Below are 22,647 nucleotides of genomic sequence, written 5' to 3'. Positions count from 1 at the left end.
CAAAGCATAAAATTGAAAATAACACTCAGTAAGTCTAGACGCAGTTGTTACCGTTGTGACCTTGAGACATGGGATTACACATCCAGGTGCCCACTTCCTTCTTGTTCCGACCCTTTTTCTATATCTGCAGTTGGACTTCATTTGAGGTGAAAACTGTTCCTTGATCTGAAGAACAACAGAGTGGGAGGGAAGAATATAAAACAATACAAGTTTCACCGAACATTTGACCATTAGATGATAAGTAATATTTTGTATGGAACAGGGATGATAGTTCAATGATGATTTGTCTTGGTGGAGGATAAAATTGGAGGTCATGTTTAGTTGTCCTGTTATGTTGTCGTGTCTCTTGAACTTACTGGTTTTTGGCCATAAATGCAGCGGGGAGGACCCTGGCAATCGGTACACCGTCCCTGTAGACATCACAACGCTGCAAAGTTAAAGTAGTTGAACAATCCTGGCTGAATATAAAGATATTGTTGTAGTTGTCTTGTTTTTTTTTTTGTGAGAAGATCCCATGGCTCATCTTAACCAGGACTCTAGACCAATCTTAAACCTAGGTGCAGTATAATGACCCAGTACAATGATGTCTTCATCCTCAAACAGAGGTCCAGTCAAATGGTCCTCATAAAGACATAAGGTCCTCACAAGTATAGATTAAACAAGTACACTCATGCTCATGTCACTGACTTTCATTCCCTAGCCTCGCATCCTAAACCTAACCATCCAAAACAAATGGCTCACCTTAACCAGGACTCTGAACCGAACTGAAACCCAATTATAATGACCCAGTTATTTTGAAGTTTTAATCCTCAAATGGAGGCGTAACCACGTAGGGATAGGTAAAAGGTCCCTACAAGGAGGTGTGCTTCCAGGAATTGGTCCTTGTTTATGGTGTCTTTATGTTTTTGTTTGCTTCATTCTAGTGGCAAGCTCATACGTACGTTGGTTTCCAGGCGGACCGTCTGGCTGCATCTGTTGCGCTGGACTTTGAGAACTTGATGGACAAACATGACCAGGCCGAACTGCGTCTCCATGAAGCTGCCATCAAGCGGAACATCGTTCACAGCAGTCTGGAAGACAGTAGCGGGGAGTTTAACTTCTGTTGATTCAATATCATGCATCACATCATGTTCTGCATTTATTTGGATTTTAAATGTTTTTGCTCATCCTGTTGTCTCCCCTCTGTGTGCCTCACAGGTACTAGCACACACCAGGAAGCACTCAGCAGTCGAGCCTCCTCCACCTGCTTCAAAGCTCTTCACTTCCAGTGCTGAGCGCTTCTTACGGTCCCACTTCCAGTCAACGTTATCGGAAAAAAAATAAGAGGCTCATCGTCCCGTCTACATCAGGGCTCTGAAACTGATTCACAAAGGCGCTGCAGTGGCCGTAGGTTTTTGTTCCAACCAAACAAGCACACACAGGTGTCAGCTGAAACAAGCAGCACCTGACTGACCATCAACTGAGTCTTCATACACCAGACTGGTGAAAAGGAGAATGGCTGGAACAAAAGCCTGCACCCACTGCAGATGTAATCTATACAGACGTGTAAGAGCATGTTTGTTGTGTGGTTGTTGTGTTGGCAACACCAGGAGTAAAGTTCAGTAGTAGTCACTAGTAGTAGCAGTAGATCACGCAATGATGTTGAGATATCTGCCTCATTCCTTGAGTGTGTCTTGACTGTGTTTCTGATCTATTTGTGTTCATTCATGTTTGCGTGTCATCTACTCCTTTTGCTCCCTTTCAGGGTGTATTGGCTATTGGTTGAACTGTTCATTCTCGAGGTCCCAGCCTCTCTGGCCCCAAAAAAACCATGCATACTTGGGTTACATTCTGCAGGGTTCCTATTTCAACAGTTGTAGCTCAGTTAGCAGGGAGCGAATTATACGTCAGCTGTTCCATTCCTTTCTCTGTAACATAAGGTGTTCAGTTTGAGGTGGCCACTCCCTTCTTCATCTCAATCCCACCTGTTCTCCATTCATCATTACTTTGCTGCTCAACTCAGCGGACTTCTCTTCACCACTGAATTTCTGCTCCAACATGACCCAAAACAGTTACCTGGTTCTTGCTGTCGATGTGAAACTGGACTTGGTAGTCCTTGCCCAGCAGAGTGCTCTTCAGTGTGCCGTGGGAAATTTTATCAGGGAAGAGGAGCTCGTTGGAAATCACATGGTACTTGAGCACATCAGCACCCTGGAGGGTCAGAGGAGACGGGCTATTAGAGGGTTTGTCAGTGCTGGCTGATCCGCTCTGGCTCTCACTGGACTGCCTAGGACAGACACAACCAGAGCCTCCAGTGTAAACATTGAGCTCATTTTGGAAGGTAGGCAGACGTGAACGTTCCATCGAGAGAGCAAATGCTGAAATCACAGAGCTGATAGCAGACAGAAGGACCCTCCCGGCTGAATCAACCCTACCAGGAGGGATGAGTTGGTGTCTGTCAGGTGCTGGCGAATGGCCCCATCTGTTGGCAGCAGAAGCGTGTATTCCGACTCAGCAAGCTCTCCTGACAGGTTGTACATCTGTCGCGGGAAACAGTTGATGAGAGGAACTGAAAAACGTACGCGAGTTCATGGTTCAGTTACACACCAGCGCGTACTTCCGGAACAGAGTGAAGTTGGAGGACATGTTTAGGAAGGCCATCAGTGTTGCAGGCTCTGGCGGTACACCTGAGCGGGGCGGTGTCATCACCTAACCCGACAACAGCCAAAAATGAGTTTGAAAGCATGATATCACTGCAAATACAGTACTAAATAGAGCCGTGTATGTACTGCGAGTCCCTACAGTTCACCCACCTTGTCCATGATGTGGAGGTAGCCGTTGGTCGCGGGCAGATTTTGGGTGATGATGGAAGCGTTTCCGACGTATATCCTCTGCATTGAAACATGCTAATATCAAACCACTTCATGGCCAACATACAGTATTTTAGGGTGATTTTCCACTGGTGTGTCTCCACTGATAAACGTAAATACTGGTGGTGGGACTTTAACAAGTTAATTACAACAAAAAAACACATTAAAATATTAATTTAATTTAATTTACAGTTTTCTCTCCAGACACACTGACGCAGTCTATTTGCTTTTGTTCAGGGATGTTTTGCGCTACACAATGGCCAATGTTTCTACTACTCTGAATTTATTTGAAATTCTTATACCAATGTTTTCAAGACATTAGACAGAGCTTTAGTTTAAATAAGGTGATATAAAAACTTGAATATAGCCACCATCCTGATTTATTGTGCCATTGTCAAACTGAAGCAAAATAAACAATAGTTTGTTGTTTAAATGTATGTATGGATCCATTATTAGATTCAGTCATATACCAAATTCACTCAAATTGAAAAATGTAGCTTCTTGTGGCAAATATTCTAGTGCCATTAAACTGCGATAAATTGAGATTAATTAATCACAAATTCTCAAATTAATTACGATCGAATTCCACCCCTAGTAAATACACAAATTATGCCAGCGCTATTCCATCTTTGTACGTACCCCACTGATGTTACGGATCTCCCAGTCATTGTTGAGAGACGACACACTTTTGCCGACCATTCGCTCCAAATCTTCCAGCGAGTAGATCCCCTGAAGGATGTGAGCGCTGAACAGAATGAAGGGAATGAGATTAACCAAAATAATGCAGACGCATTACACCTAGAAAAGGCAAGTCCAGGTTGGAAATTGAAACACAATATTAATAAAAAATATTGACAATAACAAACAAATGAAATCTCCAAAACACAATCAATTGTGATGGTCACATTATAGACCAGAAAACGGAATTATTATGAGTGAGAAATTGTAATTTCTTGCCGTAGGACTATAGAACCAAGCCACTGATCCAGTTAATATCTCACGTGGTTCTTTCCTCACTCCCCACTTTGTTGGTCAAAGATGGTTGAAATCACAAGACAGGGCATGCAAATAGAGTGTGTGTTGCATGATGAAGGCATCAAAATAACTGAGTCATTAAAATGAAGTGTAATTTTGGTTCAGAGTCCGGGTTAAGGCTTTGTTTTGGAGGGTTAAGTTAAGGGTGAGAGGCTGGGGAAAGCATTATGGCAATGAGAGGTCCCCACAAACATAGAAATACAAACACGTGGACTTGTTCTATTATGTTTGTGAGAACCTGAGTTTTTAATCCACATTGTGAAGTGAGGACATTTTGGTCGGTCCATACTTCTTTAAGCCCAATTTTTTGGGTGAAAACTACAAATTAGATAATAGAGTTTTACCCTGGCAAAGAGGAAAGGTTAAGCTTAGCCATGTGTTTTGGATGGTTAGGCTTAGGCTGAGAGGCTGGGGAAAGCATTATCTCAATGACCTCACTAAGATAGGAATTGTACGAGTGTATGTATGCGCGTGCAACTGAACTGACCGCACAAAGTGAGGAAGATGGTGTCTGCTGGTCCAGAAGCTGGTTTCAGCTAAACTCATGTTAGTAACGGCTTCTCTGGACGGCACCAAAAGTGTAACGTTCCCACTCAGGTCTTCACTGTGATGTCTATATCGCTGAAACAAACACACACATACAGACTCACACCCCAGATCAACAGCAAAATATTGACAGGAAATTCACTTTCATTTGTTGAAGCTAGTCAAGCTTGTCAATTCAGTGGTGTGTTCAGGTGTCACCAGAGAAAACATTGTGAATGAGTGCTCACAGACCTGCATCATCCAGGAAAATCTGTACATCTTCATGTTCATTTCCATCTCCTGAACACACAGATACACAAGAGTCACTGCTGCACGCGACTCATTTTTTGGATTAATACTCAGCAAATTCAAAATCCATCATCAGATTGTGTGTTTCACCTCCAGCACTGTTGCATAGCAGATGCGTCCATCTCCTGTGTAGCCGTCAGGACAGGTGCAGGTGTGAGTACCACTCTCTTTCTGCTCACACTTGGCCTGCAACACCAGCAGCGATGCACTTTTACATGTGAATCAGTCGTACAAGGAAAACACTTTTCACTTCATCACCGGGACACAACGCTACAAGTTTATAAAAAAAAGGAAAATGAGACATATGAACAGACTATTGAATATCACAGTGTTTCCACGTCAAGGTTTGGTCAGCAGTAGAATCATAAGATGGCAACAGCACACCACGCAAAGTTTGAATCCTCAAAATAAATTGGATCATTATTGTAAATGATTCTTATTTTATACAGCACAACAGCATTACATTGACAGAACATGTTCAGTTGAGAATCCATATGTGTGTCCATTCACCAGTTCATGGCAGCCTCCGTTGCCAGTCAGACAGGGGTCAACGGGATCACACTTAATTCCATCGCCCATGAAACCGCTTTTGCAGACGCAGTCACTCTGCAGACACATGTACACACACTGGGTGAGTGAGGAAGCACTCCGAAATAATAAGACCAGAAATTGTTAGAAGAATTCTTTGCTATGCTCCTTTTCAATCTCTTCATATTGTGAGAAGAAATGTTCACTGAATTCTAAGCCATGGATCAATTATAAAGCCATGTGATGTAATAGTTATATGTTTGTCATATGAGTTGTCATGTTAGATGTTTACATTGTATTCGATTAGACTGGAAGGTCTTCATTCTTCCCATAAAATGTAAACACTCTTATTTTCTTAAATACAACTCTGAATGGAAGAAACAGTCCACTCTTACAAGTGGAAAAAAAAAACAAGAAAAGGTAAGTCATGGATTTCAAACCTTTCATGTCATCACTTCATCATCTTTGTTAATAAATGTTGGTCACAGAGTATTAATACAACTGGACTTTTTAATATCGATGGTTCCAATTGCACTCGGTGATCAGAATGAGGTGTTTGTCACCTGCCCAGGTCCGACGTGGTTGCAGTCAGCGTTGACGCTGCAGCCTCCTCGACTCTGCAGCTGACAGTTGTTGATTTCCACACAGACTTTGCCATCACCGGTCCAACCTTCGATGCACTGACATGACGCATTGCCCGGACCCACATACACACACCGGGCCTTCAGGTGGACGGAGAATTGGAGAAAGCCAGTTAGATCTATCTGTCTTAGTATCTGTCTCAGTTAGAAGAAACATGTGTCAGACCCAAATGAAAGTGAAGCCTGACCCAGGTGCCGCTTGCCTTATGTCCTCCATACACACCCCTTTGAACAAAGCTGCTGTCGAAGAGACTGCCCCGGTTGAATGAGTCCGCAGCCCTTCAGTAGCCTCAGTCCCAGTAGCTTCATAAACTTTTGTGATGGTCCTACAAATCCAGTGAGCCAGCCACTGCGTCCGCCGTAACATACAGTCTTTTTGACTGTTGCAGAGACTGTGCGGCGCAAATAACAATCCAAAGCCCGTACCGGACACAATAAGTGTAACCGTGCTGCCTCCTCATTGAGATGAGGTGGTGGATAAAAGCCCTCCGCGAAATGACCCTCGACTTGAATGCCAACGTGGTTACTTTTCAAATGACAAGCAAGCTTGATCCACCTGGAGAGCCATCAGATCACTTGCTCATTTCGTAGACACCAGCGCCATAGTGAGCGCCGCCTTCAAGGACAACATAGCTGGACCGACTCCAATGGTTCAAAAGGTTGCCTACACAACCCTTCCAGAACTCTTCTGCGTGCTCCGTACAAAAACCTTTTTATCACAGGGTGGCTTCTTGCCAAGTAATAAAACCCTCATTCCCGACTGTGATAGCCGTGGTGAACACTCCAAGAGAGTATGGTCTTTATCCAGTAGTTCTCAGCACCCCAGATAAGGAGCAGGTGGATGCAACAAGACCCTTATTACAGAACCAATTCTCAAAGACTTGCCATCTAGAGGTGTAAGTTTTGTTTGTCAAGGATGGAGCTCTGGATCGTCCTTACCATGGTCTCAGCTAGACACAGACATCCCAGTTTCACCCTTTCAATATCCAAACCTGCAGCGATCGGGAGAGATTGTATGGTCCCTTCTATTTGGATCAAGGTCCTGGGTCTGTCTAGGATACGGACTCTTGACAGTTTCTGTGTCCTCCCCCAGTGCAGAAATGGTAGCATCAACCGAAGTGGAGGGAAAGCGTACAGCAGCCCTCTCAGCCAAATGTGATGCGCTAGGATATTCACACCCAGAAAGGGGTTCTCCGATGCTCTCAAGGAGAACCAAAGGAGATATTTTGAATTTGCTTCTGAAGCGAAAAGATCTGTGACTGTTTCCCCGAAGTGAGACCAACTATTAGAGATTTGAGATCTCTTACCTCAATGAGATGAAACCTTTCCAGGTTCAATGTCAGAACTCTCCCCAGACCTAGGGGCGAACTTGACCAGAGCAAGATACGGCTTTGGAGTTATATGTGATAACGGCAATGGCGCCGCTAATGACCTGCTAATGAGCAGAGAGTAAGAACAAGGACGTTGCCTGGCAAATCCCGAGCGGAAGGGTCCCGAGTTGTAGTCATCCCTCCGACTGTTTCCCCACTCACAGTGCTCTCCTTGTCCGCACCTCTGGCCTGACTGCCTGACTCTAGTGGAGGCTGATGGTTGCGTGGTGGTGGTTTGAGCTTTGTTGACACGCAGAAAGACACCTGGAGGGGCTTGTCTGATTGCTTATTTTCCTGGGCGTTCGCCACGAACTCCATGACAGCTACACCATTCAGGCTATCCAATGAAATCAGTACGTTGATAAGTGTATGACGCCCCGACTCCTTTAGCCCCGACAGTGCAAACCACAAGTTGCGGGCAGCCATCAGGGTGTCAGTGCAGACTCTCCTGCCATAATCCATAATAAATGCTCGGGATATTCTGAGAATCGCAGCGGCAGCAATTTGTCCCTCCGTCCTGCCATATGTGATGGCGTTGATAATTCCTGCCATCACGGATAAGCTGTTCGCAAGGGCCGGAACTTGAGCCCAGAAGGTGTATGCTTCATCCCATCCCCCCCTTCATACATCCTCCTCTCGTCCTCATCATTAGAACCGTCCCAAGATTTTTAGAAGGTACAAGAGGATTTGGTCTTGGCCTTCTTGGGTGGTTGAGGAGGTGTTTGTGGGGCAGACTTGGCAGTCTCAGCCATGCTGCTCCGTGACATGACGTGCGCCGCGTTCATCCTCAGGGAGCTCCAGGCATGCTTTGCAGGGGTTGAGCTCGGTTAAATTCCCTCCCCAGACACACAAAGCAGGAGTGTTGAATTCCGACATCCTCTTCTTTCATCCTGTGCACACATTCCGATGCTATGATTGCTTCCGATAAACTAAGCACCTGATGGCTGAGTGAAAAAAGGAGCAGAACAGCAGAGAAGAGGGGATTTATAGGCAGGGTGGGGCCTACCTGGGCGTAGAGCCAATAAAATCAATTCTCAGGCGCAAGGCGGAGCCTCGGAGTGCTTAAACCAATAGCGAAGCCTGTTAGAAGGCAGAGCATGTATGACATAGAACCAGTAGCTGGATTCTGGAGTGTCTGAACCTTGGTGCTGAAGCAGCCCATGTTCAAGTAGCGAACTAAAGTACCACTTTAGTGCCGGATAGGGAGCTATAAAATGCTACTCCACCATAAGTAAACAACACACCAGCAAAGTGAGTCGAACTGATATTCTCATAGCCTTTGTTGCTTGTTTTCATCCAAAAATTCTGCAACTTTTGCGGGCACCTGTCGTGATAACCAACTTTTCTGGATCTGAATCAGTTGTTTTCTTGTCTGAACACAACTACTTTTGAGAAGATAACCCAAGACGACACATACCATGACAAGGATGTTGAACTACACCAAGACAAGATGACCTATCCAGACAACACCTACACCTGTATCACATCTATGCTTAACACATAAAGACAAACAAGACAGACACATCACAAGACTTCCTGCTGCCTAGTTGTTTGTCTTGTGTGTGAACATACACAACAGAGGAACAACAGAGGTGTCCTTACATTAGTGTCACAGCCTCCCCTGTTGTTTAACAGACATGGATTCACTTCGCGGCAGGAATGACCGTCGCCTGTGTACCCATCTCGACATATGCACCTAGAAGTTGCGAGAAATAGAGTAATATTTAGCTGCTTAACTGTCCAACAATTGAATTAATGTTCAAGTGAATTCTACATTACAGAATATGTGCAAACAATAACAATATAGTCATTAAAACTTTCAAAACATTCACTGACTTGGTTTAATCCTTTTAACAAGAGCAGCAGAGGAGGATCTTACTTTGTCTGCAGTCCAGTGTGAGTGCAGTATGCGTGTATGTGACAGTGTTCCAAGAGACCTTCGGAGTTGCAGGACGTGGCCTGTTTGTCACAGTTCTCTCCAGAGAAACCCTTCAAGCAAGAACCTGCACGGCACACTCCACCACTGCCTGGACGGTTGTCACACACGCCATGCACACACTTGCACTCTGGTGGAATAACATCACTCTCATCATGGATTCCTTTTTTTCACGAGTATGTTTTTTAAAAAAGTGTGACGTGATTGTTACAATGAAGATTTGCGTGAAGTTTCAACAGCAGTTTTGCATTTCTCATCAAACTCTTTCTGTCATTACCCTCGTCACATTGATCCCCATGCTTGGAAGGATCAGAGCAGATGTGGCAGGCGATACCCTGGAAGCCTGGCCGACAACTGCAGGATCCGTTTCCAAGGATACCATCCAAGCACTGCCATGTGTGACAAACAGATCATCATCAACATCAGCTGACAGGTGTAGACTTCCACTTGTTGGGTTTCCTCTCACCGCTCCTTTGTCATAGCACGGATGCTGGAATCCTCCGATACATGGTTTACAGTCTGGACCGTAGAACCCTCGGCAGCACTCTGCTCTCTGGAGGACAGACACAGATGATCACTTATAATGATCACCATTTCAAAATGGTGTGATTCTCTTCAGCGGATTATTACATTCAGGCAATAGTTATGACTAAGGGCATCAGGCTCACATGGTCTGGACATACGGAGGGGACATTAGAATAGGATATTAGAATAGGATGAGATGAAGGAAGCCGTGGAGAGATGACTTGCTGTGGAAAATGACAAAAACAGAACCCAAGCAGTGTTGCACCGTCTCCATGAAGGCAAAAATCCATTGTGTTTTGCGGTCTGAAAGTAGGAAGTGGAACAGGAACAAGAATTCATGGCTCAGAAATTGCAATAATTTGAAGGACCCCAGGTTGATGCTTCAACATGCTGCCCTACTCCTCTGTATTTCATTGTTTTTGCACTTTAACAAAGTGTGTTTTCATGATACCCACACGCTCTGGCAGAATGTTTATTTCAGTGTTTATGAGAAATGTGCCTCTCCGCGCTTCACATCAAGCCAGCTGTCTTTGTCGTCCTGTTCCTTTGTACTGTCAGGCAATATCGAGCGGAGCACCGACTACTGGCTGGGACGCAGGATATCGGAATGTTGAGTACTGTGACAAATTGCTGTCTTTACAAGTGAGAATGGACTCACTCAGCATCACTAAAAGGAAGTGGGAATATGAATGTTTAAAAGGATGACTGGCGTAACACCATAGATTTTCAGCGGCCAGGTGTAGGTGTAACTGTATGGATCGAACAAAAACAACCAAATATAAAACAGTGCAGTAAAGTTCTCAAGATTGGTGCGGCTGAGAATCGCAAGACTGAAGACCTCGTGATGCAAAGTTAAATCCCATTCGATGGCCAGGTCGTGAACAGTTTGTTTTCAGCAGATAAGTAATAAAAAATAAAATAGTAATAATAATAATAGAGACATGAAACCAGCACAGAGAGGAAAGACATGTCTGTGTTGGCTCATAGATTAGTGGGAAGTAAAAGTCAGTCTCAACTTGAGATTTTCATCAAACGTTCTACCTTTTTGGTAACGTTGCAGTATTTAGCGCAGCCTTCCGAGAGGCTCTTCAGAGGATAAACAACGTAGTCGCAGCCAGTCAGATGATTGTCCTGAAAACAGAGGCATGAAACAAACTGAGCACAATGCAGGTCCATTTTAGTGGAACATTTGCGATTCATGCATTTCCTTCTGTAGAAGAGAAAAAAAGTCTTGTGTTTTCTCATAACAAAAAGATCAATATGTACAGTAGATTAAATATTTATCTCACTTGTGCATGCATTTCATTTAATATGATTTGAAATGATTTTGTGAGTCAATTTACAAAAGAGCAGGCAGAAACAGCTGTCATTAAAATGATAAATTGTTAAAGGATAAAAAAATTGAAGTTGAAAAAAAAATGCTATATAGCTACCTCGACATAGATAGGATAACAAGAAATATTATGAGTTTATCTACCAATTCGATGCTGCCTTCTGGACAGTTGGTGGTGTACAAGTAGCTGCAGTGGACACACGGACCCTGCAGGCGACACGCACCAGTAAAGCGGAGTTATCTTAGATTGTCAGCCTTCATGAGCTCGGTCCTCACCACCGTGATCTTGCTCTCCGTGACATCGCAGCGATGAGGTAGGATGGGGAGGATGGATGCCGGGTACAGAAGCCCGTCAATCAAGTGGATGACTCCGTTGGATGCAATGATGTTGGTGCTTGTCAGACGGATTCCCTTCTCGCCCAAAACGATCTCACCCTGAAAAGACAGTGACTGTTTTCAGCCTGTCTTTGTGGACAGTGTCATATCATTTGCTACACTTACTTTGTCAGAAACATTGACGGTCACTATTTGGTTGGCCATCGTTTGAATGCGAGGAAGGGTGGTCAACTCGTCCACAGTTAGCTTGAGACAAATTTGAACTTTACACTTTTGCAATGACATTCTGAATGATATAAAATCAATGTTAAAAACATGGCAAAAAGCTGGCTAAGTGTTTCCATGTAGTCACTCAGAACCCTTACTTGACAATGACAGTTTAAATGTACATATCTGGATCACTTATAATTCCAAATAAATGTGAATGCAGCTCTGCAAGAATGGAGAGATTGTTCCTTCAGACTGGATTAGAACCTGAGATCTTCAGCATTCTTACCACAGCCTGGGAGTAAATGTGGTTCCTGAGAAGCTCTTGGAGTTTATACTTGGCCTTGAAAAAGAGGAATTAACAATTCTGAGGAAAGGTGGCTCATATTTGACAGAAGTGAAACCAAATCCAATGTTCTTACATCATTCAACATGTAGAGAATGCTTCCATCTCTGGCCTTGTCCACTGCCTGGTTGGTGGGGACAAACACTGTCAAAGGTCCTGGACCACGGAACGGAAGAGGAGCCCCACAGTTCTGCAAATATGAAGCAGTTTTTCAGTCCGAAAATTGGACCAATGAGAGACGAGTCTTCAACGGAACCAGCACAGGTGACAGGAAGAGGGGGTCCCATGTGTAGTGAAGGTTTGTTGAGGGTGGCTGCTGTAGCGAAAGTGAAGTCACCCATATACTTACATCTGCAAGTGACAGAAAACGGTTGAACCTCCCATCCTTAGCCAGAATTTCTCCAATAGTTTTGTCAGCAAACTGCACACATAAAAGGGAACAAAATTCAAATGCCTATACATACAACGCTCAAGAAAGGTCGCGCTCACTTGATCATCTTTCGTGGGCTGGTCAGGAAGTGTGTTAGTGATGGGCAGGTCAATGATGTGGATGATGCCGTTAGCAGCTGGGAGGTCCTGCTGGACGATGGTGTACACTCGCTGAGGATTTTCCTTCACGATGAACTTCTGCACAAAGGATTGAGACCCACAAATGCATGTTGTAAATAGCACACATCGATGATGCTAGCAAACGCTTTATTCTTCGGGTCTCACTGCTGAGTTGAAACTACACATGGCACCTATTTACAACTGCGTGCTGACAATTGTTCTTCATTTTCCTGGGTTTTATTACATTGCCAGCTGAATTAAATAATGCTACAGTATTATAACCACTTTTTAAGTAGCCTTTTACATTTTAAACTTGTTTTAATGAGGGCCAGGGTGTTGCAGGTTTTTCTTCCAACCAGTCGACAAGACAATAACCTGCACCACTGAGTTTAACTTTCTTGAGTTTGTTTTCCAGTTATGTTGCGGTGTTTCTACATGCACACCATGTCAATGAGTACCTTATTGTCTTTACTCCTCAGTCTGAGTCCATTGTACAGGATGAAGTCCTTCCCCTCCAGGTCCTTATAGAGGTACTGGCCCCGGAGCAGGTGGTTTTTACAGACCTGGTCCTCGTTTATCCCCTGGAAAGATGTTCATTTGACATGAGGGCTTCATCTCCAAATCTCTCCACATGAGCTTCCAACTCATAGAAATAATCTTAAACAGTTACTGCTAGTTAACTCTAAACAAGTGTCGTTATCTACAGATCAAGAAGACGCGTGACACTGCACGACATCATAAAGATGAAGAGGGTTCGACACTCACAGTCAGAGGAGTTTTCAGCAGCGGTATGAAAACTGTGAAGGGTCCAGCGTGACTCAGGATGAGGAAGCATCCCTTCACTGAAACAAAAGTTATAGTGCGGTTTCTGTAAATTGCAGTGTGCTGAAGTTGAGATGTGAGTTTGGGGTTTGTCCTTTCCTTGAGACCTTGTTTCTTTTTTTGAAATAGCTGAAAACCATTTTAATGTGAAACTAAGTTTTGAAAGAAGTGAACGGTTCTTCACTGAATAAGGCAACTGCTCCAGTCAGCTTTTCTCTGTGGCTCCCACTTCTGTCCAGCGTAATCAGTTCCGCCATCAGGTTTCCATAGCAACGCTTGCCATCGCCAATCTGAGACCCCTCACATGTACACCTTGGAGTGAGAGACCGCAGAGATTAATGTGGGGTTCAGTCACACGCCGAGTTGGAGAGCCAAAGCTGCAACACCGGATCGGACTCCTCAAAACATGCATCAGTTCAACTCATCAGACGCACCTGGCTTCTCCGTCCACCCCAGTCGTGCAGGTGGCAGATGGGTGACAAGTGTCAGTGGTGCAGGCTACGATGGGTTCGCACCCCATCATGGGGTCCCCGTTCACAGGAGCCGTGCCCAACACGCACTCACAGCTGGACTGAGACACAAAAGGCAGATGGTTGAAATCACTTGATGTATCGGTGACTGACAACGTCCTCACCTTGTTGGGTCCTTTAAAGACACAAACGGTGAATTGGTCCGGACACCCGCCATTGTTTATGGTACAAGGGTTTTTGGGGACACAGATTCTTCCATCCCCCTCATAATCTGCTTTACAGGAGCATGTGATCTTGGAGCCAGTGGCAGAACACTGGGCGTTATCGCCACAGTCTCTGCCGGAGCAGACGCCTGAGGTGGGAAACATTTCAGAGCAATATTAGAATAAAGAACCAAAATTCAGGCCGTAGCCAGGCCCATCAGCGGCGTTCCATATCGATGGCTGAACTCAGTAATCCGAGGCTCATGTACAGATCAACTCAGCTGATCTAAGTGTGACATGCAACTGAGAGCTTAATACTCTCCACCTGTCGAATGTTTTATCCAAACTTCTTCCACCAATTGTTTATAGAAACATCTTACTTGCACATTTGTTCTGTGGCGTCCTCCGGTATCCAGGTAAACACTCACACACAGCAGCATCCCCCTCTCCTTTGCAGTAAGAGTATGGACTGCAGCTTTTGCAGCTGGAAGTCACTACGAACGTGAAAATATAGGGGGTCAAAGAAATGTTTCAATGTCAAACCCTGGTGCAAACATGCAACATATATTAAAAATAACAATAAAAAATGGTCCACAAGAAAACAACAATACCCATAGCACTGCAACCATTACAGAACAGAGGCTCCCACCCTTTTTTTCTGCAATATAGCCCATAATATTTCAGTGGAGTACCCCCTGAGAAAAGCACTTATGGGTGAAAAAAAGAAGACAAACTGCTGGTTAAACTACAGTAAAATCTGAACTATAGAGCGTGCTGGAATATTAGCCACGCCCACTACATTTTAATAAGGGAAATAGATCTTTTTCATAGAGACTGTAAGCCACATCGGTCTATAAGCTGCGGGTGAAGTGGTGCTTAAAAGGATCACTTCTACTGTTTTCGCCTGTGTGTCCAAAGTCCTGACACCACAGCTGGTCTCAGCTGCTGCTTCTCGTCTCCAGTCCTCCAGGAGATCAGCTCTGTGGGCGGAGCTGCAGACACACGGGTGAAAACAGGGCATTCGGAGCACTGTAAGGTCAATAGTTTTTCATCAGTTTGATGTGACGAGGCTCAATATTTTGGCAGCGTGGCACTCTTTAGTCTGTAAAAATCCATACATTAGCTGCGTTGTTCAGGGTTCAGATCCAGAGAAAAAAGTAGCGGCTTATAGTCAGGACATTACGGGTGAGCGGTTTATTGAACATTTAGTGAACATTCTAGCATTAAAACATTGCATTCTGCTACATTCATTTTGTTATTATTGATCAAGTGTATTGGAACTAACACATAATTTTATTTTTTAAAAGTGCCTAATAAAGATTTGTGCGCATAAACTGAATTTTGTGGACATGAATGTAAGCTGCATTTTTATGGCTTGGTTCCCATCTCCGCCCAGTCTGATGACAGGGTGACTAAATATGTAAAATTGGAGCGACCTGGGTGACCTGTGTCGCAAAGGACTCGGTAGTGAACTTTTGTGTAAATGTTCGTGTTTTAATGTAGGTAAAAGAATAGAACAACATTTATGCAAGTGAGTTTCTTTCAAATCCTACATGCAGTTGGCGGTTAAGTGTCTGGAGTCCTGAGTCCGTCCTGGCTCACCTTGATCACAGCGCTTCCCGAAGTATGGCGGCTGACACAAACACTGTCCGTCCCCGTCAGGACCCTTGTTACACACTCCGTGTACACAGTCACACTCTGACACACACAAACACACAGAAGTGGATCAGCAGTCAACAGTACTGCGGACGGAATCACACCGCTGACCTGAGAGCGTTTACCTTTGTCACAGTTCTCTCCGTAAGCTTTTGGATTTTTACATTCGTGGCAGGCGAATCCAGAGAAGCCATTCTGAAAACCGAAATACACCCTGAATATCAAACAATAACAGGTGAATTGATGTTGAATACTGACATCACAGACACAGGTCCCGTTACCAGTGTCTCCTTGCTGACAGGTTCCATGGAGGTTGCAGGTCTTTCCAGACCACTTGGGACACTCTGCCAATTGAAACGCATAATTCATTGTATACTGCACAGCTTTGTTCATTCAGAAACATTCTATATCCAGCCGTCACAACAGAAAGTCTGCACAGACCAGCATGGTTCCGGTATCTTCACTTTCACTTCTCCTATCTGTCAAAACAACACTGAATGGGTTCTGTTAATGTGAAGTACAGTGATTTAAAGGTATTAGTGTTGAAGCTTTGGACCACAGACTAAAACGTGTTGGTCTGTGGTTGGTGTCAAAAAAACTGCCAATAATCATCTGGATATTTTAGGGGTGAGACTCAATTGAAAAATGAATCGACCCTATACAGACAGCATAATAAATTAATGGCGATTAATTGCAGAATAATCTTTGACACCAGAATGATCAAATTTAAATAGAATCTGCACACATGAGCTCAGGCATCAGGGTGGAGGTGGGTCGAGTGATGAGTGACCTCTTGCAGCACGTTTTGTTTTTTAACTGAATCATTTGGTCTCCTTCATCGTGGATGTTTTGGTTATGACACAGTGTATGAAGGGTTGCACTGAAAAAGACTTCACATGCGACTAATCTGTGTTATTTGGATTCATGAATTATTTCATTTTTTTGTTTGTAATGAAGTCTGTATAAAGTCCCTGGGGATGATAACCTTCAACTCAAGAGTCTTCTGGTGCACCTTCAGTAGATGACGTTTTCCTCCACTGTCTTTTGACTTATTAAATTTGAGTAGAATGTGAGGTGCTATCACTGTCAACAACAAGCTCAGTAACGGTGACAACTCATGATGCTCTGCAGTCCAGTACATCGAGCATAGTCATTCACTATAACATGGAATTTTACGCGCAAACAATGTTATTGCTGTCGAAATGGAGCCTTGTCGCATCAAACCAACAAGATCACAGGCATTGACATCAAAGTGCTAAAATTTGCAGTTTTTGTCCATATGTATTCTGTTCCTGGAGCACTGAGCTGCTCAGTCTGTGGAGGCACAGTCACATTGTAGTGACCAACCACTGTGATCGATTGACTGGACTGCAAAGCATCATGGGAACTGTTTAGGTTCAAGTCACTGTAACTGACCACCGACCAAATGACCAGGAAACATACTCAACAGATGCCCAAATGACAGATAGATATTTTGGTATCCAGAGAGGTCAGCCTCTTCAGTCGACACAACAAAACAGCCAGATGTGATGACAGCTGCCGCTACTATTTGTCACACAGTTGGCACTAATACCCAGTTAACCAGTTCTCTTTAAGTGGGATAAACATGGTCAGCAGACGGGAGTCAAGGCGGTAAACCAAGCTTGCCTTCTGCTAATGTTTTTACAGCCACTCTGCCACCCAGAAGGCTGCGCTGCGCGTTACTACTCAGGATACGATTGAAAAAATAGCACACTGTACACGGAACGACTTTGATGTTTCAGCAATGACGGAGATACAACCTCATTTTGAGCGCACAGTTAATAAGGTATGTTTAGTTCCTGTAATTAAGAATTAATGACACCCTTATAACAACTTATTACTTTTAATTATTTATATGAGCAATAAATGACCCAGCTTTATTTTTACAGTTGCCTTATTTATTTAGTTAATTATTCATGGATTTTTCGACTCCCTACAAGTTATTCTTTTATATTATTTACCCCATAGACATAAATAATAAAAATGCTAATAATAATATGTAAAAGAAATAATTAATAATATGTCTCCTCTGCTTACCGTGAGCATCAAAGTTTATCTAATGAAGTCTAACATCTCCTCTACTAAACAACAGAGAGTTATATATTTATTTTTATTTCTATTGAGTTTTATTTAGTAAAACCTTGCGTCATTAGTCCCCGACTGAAGTGTTAGAACGTGACCAGTACTGGTGCATCTGTGTGTCGCACTCACCCAGACAGAGAGTTCCCCAGCGTTCTGGACAGCATCTGGGCTGCAGGAAGCTTTTCGCACAGAGGTGGTAACACCCCTTCAGCACCTCCTTTTTGCCACCAATCTCCACCACATAGCTGCCTCGGTGGAGATAAGACATGCTCTCATGCTCTGAGGCACTGTTTTCAGTGCAGCACAGTGATAGTATTTGTGTACCTGCAATGTTGTGTGCCCTCTTTAGTGAACCCTTTTGGGCAGCTGCTGGTGATGGCAGCAGCACAGGAAGTGCACTCGGTGTACAGATCAATCCTTTGATCTATATCACAGCGACCGGGTGGCATAGTCTGAAGAGTACAGGAGAATCGAGACACCAGAAGTCATTAGTCAGAAGGTTACAAATAGAGAGGGCTTTCCGGCAACAGAGACTGGGAGCTGCAGTGATGGTAAGGAGATAAAGAGGAATAACAAGAGCGGCAACCTTCACTTTCCGAATGTTCAGGAACAAGAAAGTGAATGTGTGCACTGCATCTAAAAATCAGGGCTTCGAAGGGTCAAAAGGAGAAGAAAGAAAGGAGAAGAAAAGACACCGCTGGAGAGACTAAATGTTTAACAGCTGTTCAATATGAATAAACAAATCAGCTATAAAATTGATGTATGGAAGAGGATTAGGGACACTGAAGAAAACAAAACAAAAAAAGATTAAAGTCAGATTTCTGTGACTAAATTTCTCAATTTAATCACAGAATTCAAAATAAAAGTCTGAAATCAATCTCAGAATTCACTTTTTAATTTTCACTATGAAGAAAAAAGAAAGATCAAAGTCGTTCTCACAATAAGTGAGAATTTGGCCAACTCTTTATTTTTTCTTCTCCCTAATCTTCTTCCGTGTTAATGACACCAGAAAGAGAAAAATGGAATTAGCAGACTAAAACCCTGAAATATTGCGCGTGTCAGGTACTGCAGTGGAGTAAAGTTAAATTGTTTTGTTACCATACTTTTCTTTTTGGACAGCTTTGTCATTCTAGTCATCTGTGTTTTGCTTGTAGCCACTTTTAGCGACAAGCTTGGCTTGAAATATTCCATTAAAATCATAAAAAGCACAAGGGTTAATGCTACATTTTGATCTTTATATTAAGCAGTCCAAAATTCTTCACTGACATAATAATCAGAAACATCATGAGAAATATAGAAGATAGAGGGTTTTTTTTTCTTGACACAGGTGTTTCTTTTATTTAATATATTTTTAAAATAACTGATGAATATTGATCATTGTTTGCTGTCTTCAGGTATGACAGTTATCATACTAGGGCAAGCTTTAAAGAAGAATGAGGCCAGTATCAGTCTGTGCTGTAGCTTTAAATGTTGGCACTGATGGAGGTGTGTTACCTGTTGCACTGAAGTTTCCAGGCTGATAAACAGCAGGAGCAGCAGAAGAAGCATGACTCGCATTTTGCCAACAAGATATCCCACCCAACAGTTAGCGATGTAGCCAGTAGATGTTCTGTCGAAGTAGATCCAATCTTGGCGTGTTCTCTACGTTCATGACCCTCCAGCGGCACTGCTACAGGAACAAACACAGCAATAACAACATCCTCTGTCCACGGGGCTGAGAACAGATGATGAAATTCCAGCGTCAGACATACCGAGGCTCCTAGAACGCTAACAAGTAGAGAGGAGTCCAAACTAAATGAGCGGTACTTATCAGCTGGTGTGCGGCAGAGCGGAGAGAAGTCAGGAGGACTGACTCATGTAGGAAGAAGGCGAGGAGGAAAAAAAGGCAAAACAGAAACTGGCAGCGTTGAGACCTCCCAGCCAAGACCACCTCCTCCTGCCACCACTGAAATATAGCAGAGGCCAACGCAATACTGTTTACTTTTGGGTTGGTGCTGCATCTGCAGCAGGCGTGAAGAGCAGGACATGAACTTTCTGAAGGTGTTCAGGGAGATATTGGTGGTGCAGACATCACCTAGTCATCTAGTGCTGATGGTTCTGTCTCACCTGTGGACCGTTGGGTAGTGGCTGAAAGAGAAAGGCCTCCTTGACTCCCCTGAGGTGAGGTGCTCCGGTCATGTCCAACTGGGATGATGTACCAGGCGACACTCTGGAAAGTCATTGTCTGTCTCTTGACCTCAGTATTACCCTGGAACAAGCGAGGTTGTTTCGGAGGAGAAGATAGAGCTGGGTCTTATCACCTCAGCTGCTGCCTCGACAACCTCACCATACAGCAGCGACGAAGATGGACAGATGGATTTGACAGTCAATTTTCACTTAAAGACGTGTCACAACCAAGACTTGAGAGAACGCTCCGAACTCATAGACATAGACAAAGAGACAACATACTCAGCACTATTGAAACAAAGAAAACAGCATGAAAAAGGAAAAGTGAACACCTTAACAAAAAAAAGAAATATAGTCTTGCAACTCTTTTCTTATTTCTAGAAATGTTTTTTGGGAACCTGAATCAAACAAAAAAAACATTATTTAATAATCACATTCAACTGTCTCTGCAAGACTAAATGCGACACAGGTGTCTTCAAACTCTTTTTGAGTGCTTTCTAAGCACTCAAAAAAACATTTAAGGCAGCAGACGTTTGTCGCCAGGTCCGAAAGAGGTGGAGAAAAATGCACATTTCCCCAACAGGAAGTCATGGGCGGATTTCCCGTCACAGTGGTCCCAGTGGGTGTCCAGATCTGGACGGATTTCCTCGTCAGCTGACTCCTCGAGGGCTGCTCAGAAAGACAAAAGCTAAACCTGATTTTCTTCACTTTGACTAGCAAACCACTGACGCTGCAACTCCTGGCTGACCTGCGAGGAAGTCAGAGGCTGACCGATGACCAGAACAATCACAGGAACCAGGGGGATGCTCGAGGTTTCCGCTGTAAACTCACCCAAGACTCGCACACTTCATTCACAGCTGGAATGTGGGCAGCTGACCTTCCACTGGTCTTCAGATGCCCATGTCTGATGAGCAAACCATGACTTCCAACAGCATTTCAGAAGAGAGGGAAAATGCCCTCATGGCTCCGCGTGTGAGATACTAAGAAGAAATGCATCATGCAAACTCGATCAAGCTTCCTTCTCAGCGCTGTTTCTGCAGCTTCAATTTCACAATTAAAATCTCAGCTATACGTAATAAATATTACGCACAAGGACATATTTGCACGTTCACGTGGCGGCTCAGAACAACCGAATCATCGCCTTTGTCCAGCTATGACTTTTTAAATGCACGTAAACATCTTAGTCTACACTACTGGAGAGATATTGGATTTTCTCGAAGGCTGTCCCCCTTCCACCCGTCAATCCAGACCAGAACCTAGGACACAGGAACAGCTTCTTCCCCTCAGCCGTCAGACTGTTGAATTTGTGATCAACCTTTGTTGTTTGTGGGTTATTTGATTTATTCTATTTTATTTTGTTTTATTTTATTCATGACAGCACTTTAATCCAAAGCTCCTTCCTAGTTGGTGGGATCCCAACTGACCATGGCAATAAAGTTGTTTCTGATTCTGCACGACACGACCAGGATAACGCGGTTAATAGCTGGACTCAGCTAGCATGTAGCCCAACTAGCTTGGTTGTGGTTGGACTGGGTGATGTGCGGCTGCGCCAGCTACAGTAAAAACTAATCACAACAGTCTAATGATGTCTAACAACCTTCTATACAACTGTGAAGTGGTATGTGTGGGACCTGTGTTCCTCTGTCTTAGCTGATGTCTACAGTGGCCACAGGACAAACCTGATATCAACTGTGTTTTGGAACTTGCGACAATGATCTGCAGATTTTTCTTCCTTCACTCAGGTCGTTTTGATCGTTTGTTCTTACAAGTAGACTAGAAGACGTGATGTGTTGGTTTAAGGAGATGATATGACCACCATGCTAGCAACCGTTAGTCAAGGCTTATACTGCAGATCAAAAGCAGGACTCAGTGCTTCAGTCACTCCACATCTCTCGTTCTTGAAAATAAAGAAAACAATATTTAGTTTTACTCAAAAACGTACGAGTTTAATCCGGAGATCTGCCGAAGGAAGCGTGTTGACGGTAATGACAGCTCCATGACTGGGACGCCGTTGAACCATCGCTCCAAAGCAATGACTTTGGCTTGTAAATTTAACTAGTTAAGCCAGCACGATCGCTGTGTACTGAGAAGAATACAATAATCTGAAACAGCTCTTCGCTACCTGTTGGTTTTGGCTGTACTTCTACAGACAGGAAGAAGCTTCCGGCGCCATGAGACAACAGGACTATTGCCTTAGTCCAGCTACTCTCTGCATGTAACCGCATAGATATCTTTCACCTTCGATTTTAAGAAGCTTTAGCTGCTTAGATGTCTTGTAGCTTATGTTGTGGATTTCTGGTGTGTCTTCTCTTGCGTAGAATATGGAATGAAATTACTGAAAGCTAGTTAATGTGGTCATGACACTGCTTGACATGTAGAAACGGGCGATAAAGAACTTTTGAACTCAAAAAGACGATGACATTTGGTGAAATGTTGCTGTCAAAGCTTTTCACACTCTGTCCTGGATGTCAGCTGACCTAACGGAACCAGCTCCAGTGGAATCAGAGGTTAGGCTGCCGTTTCTGCTGATCAGAGAACTTCCTGGTACAGTATCTGTTGCGTCCGTCTGTTAAACTGCCTCTTTGACAGGAAAGGGGATGAGCTTCGCAGCGAGCAGAGCCGACAGACAGGAAAGAGAGGAAGTGTAAAGGTTTTGGTCATTTTCGTGCAGCCAAACTGTCGAGTCATCAGGACCTCGGCCAGCCGCAGACGGGAATCATTCGACTGCCCTTCACATG

At 43.8% G+C, this 22,647-nt stretch overlaps 1 protein-coding gene across 3 annotated transcripts in view; it reads right to left on the bottom strand.

Annotated features, from left to right (window-relative positions):
- The window catches only part of stab1 (stabilin 1), a 42,284-nt gene extending 22,654 nt beyond the window's left edge, over positions 1 to 19,630 (bottom strand). For 2 of the 3 annotated variants that reach the window (XM_053867402.1, XM_053867404.1), the window contains exons 1-38: positions 19,495 to 19,630; positions 19,238 to 19,412; positions 18,068 to 18,195; positions 17,873 to 17,988; positions 15,899 to 15,984; positions 15,766 to 15,835; positions 15,587 to 15,682; positions 14,365 to 14,478; positions 13,946 to 14,133; positions 13,746 to 13,882; positions 13,496 to 13,623; positions 13,255 to 13,331; positions 12,948 to 13,070; positions 12,430 to 12,567; positions 12,290 to 12,361; positions 12,017 to 12,130; positions 11,884 to 11,937; positions 11,553 to 11,633; positions 11,328 to 11,486; positions 11,196 to 11,258; positions 10,760 to 10,849; positions 9,660 to 9,746; positions 9,471 to 9,582; positions 9,137 to 9,323; positions 8,860 to 8,953; positions 5,810 to 5,968; positions 5,229 to 5,324; positions 4,809 to 4,904; positions 4,662 to 4,709; positions 4,372 to 4,505; positions 3,489 to 3,594; positions 2,793 to 2,870; positions 2,587 to 2,688; positions 2,415 to 2,519; positions 2,056 to 2,190; positions 942 to 1,070; positions 357 to 410; positions 52 to 165 (exon numbers count right to left, since the gene is read on the bottom strand). In XM_053867402.1, coding sequence (XP_053723377.1) covers positions 52 to 165; positions 357 to 410; positions 942 to 1,070; positions 2,056 to 2,190; positions 2,415 to 2,519; positions 2,587 to 2,688; positions 2,793 to 2,870; positions 3,489 to 3,594; positions 4,372 to 4,505; positions 4,662 to 4,709; positions 4,809 to 4,904; positions 5,229 to 5,324; positions 5,810 to 5,968; positions 8,860 to 8,953; positions 9,137 to 9,323; positions 9,471 to 9,582; positions 9,660 to 9,746; positions 10,760 to 10,849; positions 11,196 to 11,258; positions 11,328 to 11,486; positions 11,553 to 11,633; positions 11,884 to 11,937; positions 12,017 to 12,130; positions 12,290 to 12,361; positions 12,430 to 12,567; positions 12,948 to 13,070; positions 13,255 to 13,331; positions 13,496 to 13,623; positions 13,746 to 13,882; positions 13,946 to 14,133; positions 14,365 to 14,478; positions 15,587 to 15,682; positions 15,766 to 15,835; positions 15,899 to 15,984; positions 17,873 to 17,988; positions 18,068 to 18,195; positions 19,238 to 19,300 — 3,933 coding nt within the window. In that variant the 5' untranslated portion in view covers positions 19,301 to 19,412; positions 19,495 to 19,630. The remainder of the gene's footprint in view (positions 1 to 51; positions 166 to 356; positions 411 to 941; positions 1,071 to 2,055; positions 2,191 to 2,414; positions 2,520 to 2,586; positions 2,689 to 2,792; positions 2,871 to 3,488; positions 3,595 to 4,371; positions 4,506 to 4,661; positions 4,710 to 4,808; positions 4,905 to 5,228; positions 5,325 to 5,809; positions 5,969 to 8,859; positions 8,954 to 9,136; positions 9,324 to 9,470; positions 9,583 to 9,659; positions 9,747 to 10,759; positions 10,850 to 11,195; positions 11,259 to 11,327; positions 11,487 to 11,552; positions 11,634 to 11,883; positions 11,938 to 12,016; positions 12,131 to 12,289; positions 12,362 to 12,429; positions 12,568 to 12,947; positions 13,071 to 13,254; positions 13,332 to 13,495; positions 13,624 to 13,745; positions 13,883 to 13,945; positions 14,134 to 14,364; positions 14,479 to 15,586; positions 15,683 to 15,765; positions 15,836 to 15,898; positions 15,985 to 17,872; positions 17,989 to 18,067; positions 18,196 to 19,237; positions 19,413 to 19,494) is intronic. The other variant, XM_053867403.1, reaches the window with a different exon arrangement.
- Between the last annotated feature and the right edge of the window lie 3,017 nt (positions 19,631 to 22,647).

Source organism: Synchiropus splendidus, chromosome 6, assembly GCF_027744825.2.
Source record: "Synchiropus splendidus isolate RoL2022-P1 chromosome 6, RoL_Sspl_1.0, whole genome shotgun sequence".
Lineage (NCBI taxonomy): Eukaryota > Metazoa > Chordata > Actinopteri > Syngnathiformes > Callionymidae > Synchiropus > Synchiropus splendidus.
Note: the sequence above shows the minus strand (reverse complement) of the source record. Positions and strands in the feature narration are given on the sequence as shown.